General features: G+C 40.5%; 1 protein-coding gene across 1 annotated transcript; it reads left to right on the top strand.

The window, feature by feature from the left end:
- Window positions 1-96: 96 nt before the first annotated feature.
- On the top strand, window positions 97-4,423 carry SLC35E3 (solute carrier family 35, member E3; the record flags this gene model as incomplete). Its single annotated transcript, XM_009573153.1, has 4 exons — window positions 97-207; window positions 1,805-1,963; window positions 2,915-2,997; window positions 3,949-4,423. Coding segments are annotated over 4 exons (540 nt in total), but the record flags the coding sequence as incomplete, so codon positions are not given.
- Between the last annotated feature and the right edge of the window lie 1,171 nt (window positions 4,424-5,594).

The raw sequence follows: 5,594 nt of genomic DNA, 5'->3' as shown, positions 1-5,594 counted from the left end.
CGGGGAACCCGCGCCCCCCTCCCCTCCCTCCGCCCGCCCGGCCTGAGGCGACGCCCGAGGGCAGCGGCCTAAAACCCCTCTCTCCTCCTCCCACAGGTCCCCATCACGCTGGGCGTCTTCCTCAACTCCTACTACGACGTGAAGTTCAGCGTCCTCGGGATGGTGTTCGCCACCTTGGGCGTCCTGGTGACCTCCCTCTACCAAGTGGTGGGTAAATGGCGGGGGTGGGCCGGGAACCCTGTGGTGGTTGGTCTTCAGCCTGCTGTCCCTCGGTTAGATCGCCTTTGAACAGCACGCTGCCTTTCAGGAAACTCTCCATACTCCGTTATTTATTTAAAAAAACCCAAACAAACAAACAAAAAGACCCAAAAACCAAATTGTGATAATCGACCACAACCCCTGGTAAATTGTTTAAGGAATTGAGCGTCCTTGCTGCTAAAAGGTGGGGTGTCATCTTTAATGTGCTCGTGAGCACATTTTCAAGGATCAAGATTGCTTCATCAGTAAAACTCTGTTTTTCTAGAGAGCACGGATTCTCTCCTTGCTGAAGCAAGTGCCTTGCATTTGAGCCTTTCCCTATAAAGGACATTTTCCAGTCCTTCAGTTAATCCTATGGTTTATCCTTGAGCTATTTACATTTTATCAGCATCCTTCTTCAACTTCAAGTATACACAGTCTCAGGTGTTTTTGTAGAGGGTGCATTAGTGCCAAATATAGGCACAATATAACCTCTGTGGCTGATTATGGTTGAAAAAATAGATATGTCCAAGGACTGCCTTCGCCCTTTCTGCTGTAACATTGTACTAACAGCTCATGACCAGTTTGTTATTGTCCATGATTGTAAAAGCATCCCAAATTAGAGTCCCCTGTCGTGTTGATGTGATAGTCATCATCAATTTAAGCGTGAATCTCTTTGTAACAGATGTGCTGTGCCTCCAGAAGAAGTGAGGCTTTTTGACCTGTAGTGTGCAAGATGATTTTTCCCTGTTTTGGGGCAGGAGGAGGAGAGAGATGCTGCATTGTAACTTTAGGTAATGGTGTGTGTTCTGGAGAAACGGTAGTACCTGAGTGAAATTATCCTGTAGTTTTTAAAAAAACTTAGCAAGTTTATATTGTATACACTGGAATCCTTGTTACCCATGAATGTGATTTATGAAGTATTAATGTAAACATCACTCTTAAGTATAATACAAAGCTGCATCCTTTTGCCTATAGCATCTATATTTGTATCCATAGATAAATAATGTTGTCTCTTAAAGCATGCTACAATTATAGTCAATATTGAAATGAAATCCAGTAGATTTGGAATAAGCTGGCAAAAAAAAGCCAAACGTTTACTGGTTTTGTTAGCTTCTATGTGGAGGAAAATGAGAAGGAGCAAAAGCAGATCTCTGCTTAGGCAGAGGTGCTCAGCTCCATCATAGACAGGATCTGAAATTTATCTCAAGAATAAAAGGGAGCTGTCCTTTTCTTCCCAGCTCTGCTATTTTTTTGTTCTTCCTCAAGAATAATACCTTACCCCTAGGCTATGGGAAAAGGAAAGTTTACGCACTTACGGGGGTTTTCACTGCCCCTGCATACGCTTTCCTCCTCACATGACTGTGCTCTGTGGCTTGTGTGCTCACAAGAGACAAACATGTAGGCTTCCGGTTAGGCAAAAGTGGAATATGATGCTCAGCAGTCTGTTGATGTAGTATTGTCCACATGAGACTCCCTCTGTGTTAGTAGCCAGTTTACTTTTGCTCAAGTTCTCCATTTATGGTTTTTTTTCCTCATGTTTAACAGCTTTCTCTTTTGGTTTTAGTGGGTAGGAGCTAAGCAGCATGAGTTGCAGGTAAACTCTATGCAGTTGCTGTACTATCAGGCACCAATGTCCTCGGCTATGTTGTTGTTCATCATACCCTTCTTTGAGCCAGTCTTTGGAGAAGGGGGAATATTTGGGCCCTGGACGCTTTCTGCTGTGGTAAGGCTTTTATTGACTTTATTTAAATAATCATCATTGATGTAGTTAAATTTGGTACCAAGATCTGCTTCTTTGTGAAACAGATTTTTGTACAGTCGTTGACTATGATGAGATGAGAGGGGCGTGTGCAAGCGAAAAAAAAATACTTGTTGTGTCTGCCCTCACTTCCTCCCAGAGGAGTCTGTCTGTCAACTGATCTACCTCCTTATTCTTGTTTCTGTTTAGAGGGCATCTGAACAACAGGAAAATCTGACAAAATCCAGAAGCTTCCCTTAGTGTATTAAATTAAAAATATGTAAGTGCCCTAGTTCCAGCTCTTACTGTCCACTCAGAAAAGAGATAAGCATGCTCACTTTTGACACTCTCAACTCCTCTTCTGTGGAAGGATGCCAACTGTGGTTGTTCTCTAGAACTGCTAGTTTATTTTCACCAAGAAGGCTATAATTTCTCTCTTTATCCTTCTGTCCAAAAAAGAGTCAGTGGCATATTCTTACCACTGCTGATTGTGCCACTCAGTGATGGGTCATTTCTCGTAGCGCTGCAGTTTGTGAATGGAATAGCAAGTATTCACAATAATAAAATTGGGTGTTTTTCCAAAACAGTTTTTTTGTGTGACCATAAATAAGACTTTGTCTCAAAGGTAAAGAATACAACTTCTATGTGTATGAGTAGCCAGATTTTTCCAAATCACTCTTAAACATTCACTGAGAGTAAAGGAGAAAAGGCTTGTGGTTATATCAATATATAATTACGGACATCATACCCTGAGCTACTTATACACATCACCAATGTCTGTATTGATTTGAAGCTGTTCCTATTTTTGTTATCCATATGTTTTTCTTGCCTGATACTTTGCATTTGAAAGTAAAGGAAACTAACTAAATAACCTGAAATGTATCTACAAATGGCCAAAAGCGTGTGGGATTATTGACTGTGTCCATTAATCCACAGATAATGGTACTGCTGTCTGGTATAATAGCCTTTATGGTAAACTTGTCCATTTACTGGATCATTGGAAATACGTCACCTGTCACGTATCCTTTGTAACATTAGTTGTTTCTCCTGTTTCCAGATGAATTATGTTAGCATTCATTTGGGCTGGTTAACCGTGGGAAGATTGTTTGGTAACCTGCCTGCTTTATCTTAAATGATGAAGCTGGAAAAGCATGTTCATGTTTTAGTGTATTTTGTTTCTTTGTTCAGGGTTAACTTACGGACGTGACCTTCATTCGTACAAAGAATATTTACCCACGCTTTGGCTACCTTGAGGAAGTGTTGGCGTGTCAGTTAGTGTGTAGTGTACGATGGGTGAAAGGCTTTACATGGAGGTTAATTCTCATAGCCGCAGAGATGCGGGAAAGTCTTGCCTGATACTTTGCATTTGAAAGTAAAGGAAACTAACTAAATAACCTGAAATGTATCTACAAATGGCCAAAAGCGTGTGGGATTATTGACTGTGTCCATTAATCCACAGATAATGGTACTGCTGTCTGGTATAATAGCCTTTATGGTAAACTTGTCCATTTACTGGATCATTGGAAATACGTCACCTGTCACGTATCCTTTGTAACATTAGTTGTTTCTCCTGTTTCCAGATGAATTATGTTAGCATTCATTTGGGCTGGTTAACCGTGGGAAGATTGTTTGGTAACCTGCCTGCTTTATCTTAAATGATGAAGCTGGAAAAGCATGTTCATGTTTTAGTGTATTTTGTTTCTTTGTTCAGGGTTAACTTACGGACGTGACCTTCATTCGTACAAAGAATATTTACCCACGCTTTGGCTACCTTGAGGAAGTGTTGGCGTGTCAGTTAGTGTGTAGCGTACGATGGAGGTTAATTCTCATAGCCGCAGAGATGCGGGAAAGTTGCATGAGTCAATGTGACATACCATTGCATGCTTTGGATGTAATTAATGAAGTTCCCAAATGTTTCTTTTTATAAGAAATAATACTGATCTTTGCTATTATCCTTAACAGATGTCTAGGTATAACATGTTTGGACATTTCAAGTTCTGCATCACCCTCCTCGGAGGGTGCCTCTTATTTAAGGATCCGCTGTCTGTTAATCAAGGCCTTGGGATTCTCTGCACGTTGTTGGGCATTTTAGCTTACACCCACTTCAAGCTTAGCGAGCAGGAAAGCAGTAAGAGTAAATTGGTTCAGCGTCCATAAAGCAAGGGTTTCTGGAGATTAATAATATCATGAAGGAAAACAAGTATTTAAATATGCAGTGATTCTTGAATGCACAAAATTGCCTCGTTCATTTAGATCTATGGTTTTAGTTTAACTGCCAGCATCGTTATTCTGTAACTAAACCAAACAAACTGAATTATGTAAAATGCTGGGGTTTTGCCATCTCAGTCTGTCCTATCGTTTTCGTTAAATTTAAATGGTAACTTAAAAGAGAAAACGGCGCACTTCAAACTGCTGTGGAAATTGTACTGAAGTAATTATATTTTTTGCATACCAAATGAGATCATGATGGCTACAGTTATAATACAGAGAGAGAGAAAGAAAAGGAATCCTGTTTTTGTGATCATGCCAATATTACTGTTGTGGAGAAACTTGCAGGCATTTTTATGCAGATGTTCTGGTACGTAGTGATGCTTCCTCCTTTTTGTCTGGTGAACGATGAAGAGGAAACATACTTTGTTCAGTAGTTTTAAAAAGGGCTGCCAAGCTCATTCCTATTTCTTCTATGCTTTCTTATGTATGTTTGGCTTCAACACATTGATTAATTTTGGCTGAAGAAAGTAGATAAAATTACAGGTGGAGAGAGACTAGAGGAGACGTTGGAAAACTCGAAGCCACAGGCCAAGCTGTAGAAAAGTAGGAAATCAGATCTAAACAGTTCATCTTAAATTTTTGTCTTAGTCCATCAGGACGTTAATGAAGTCATTCATGTTTTAGAAAATTCTGTTACTGCTTTATAATTTTCTTGATGCCAAAACCAAGGCTTTACATGACATCTTGTAAATACTCGTGAGCCTAATAAAATCTCTGATTTTGTGGTAATAACCAAATATTTTGCAGCCCTTGCACACAGACACCCATGCTAAAAATATTTTTGGAGAAATCTTTGGAAAGGTCACCATCTGTAATGGGTGTGAAGATTGCCCGGTTCTCTCTCCTGCCTTCAACCCCACCTCCCTGGCTCCCACACCTTTCCCCAAGAGTTACGTTGTTCGGTGGGATCTGCAGAGTTGTCTGCTGTTGTTTCGGGGGGGTGCCCAGGGGTTGTCTGGGCAGTGCTGGGTAGGCAGCGTTTCCTCAGCAGACAGTCTCTGGAAACGTATCGGAGTAACTGAAGAGTGTGAGGTGGGACCTGCTTCTGCTCTAATTTGGGAACGCTTTCAAAATTATTTTATGCCAGTATCAAGCACTGATTTTGACAATGTGGAAGGAAGAAGCTGAGTGCTGTTCTATTTAAAAAAAGAAAGAAAAAATAACTGCTTTCAGTAAATCTGGTGAGAACATATGTTTGCTAGATTTGCAGGGTTAGAATTTATTTGCAGTATCTTAATCCTTACATTTTGGGGTTCGTTTTGTCTTCATCTACCTCTGGCAGATTTAAAGAGGGGAATTATGTGAACAAAAACAGGTATTTAAGTTTTACAACTACCGACAAAAA

Source organism: Fulmarus glacialis, unplaced genomic scaffold (assembly GCF_000690835.1).
Source record: "Fulmarus glacialis isolate BGI_N327 unplaced genomic scaffold, ASM69083v1 scaffold38512, whole genome shotgun sequence".
NCBI classification, from domain to species: Eukaryota; Metazoa; Chordata; class Aves; order Procellariiformes; family Procellariidae; genus Fulmarus; species Fulmarus glacialis.
The sequence above is the reverse complement of the archived record's forward strand: the minus strand, read 5'-3'. Positions and strand labels throughout refer to the sequence as shown.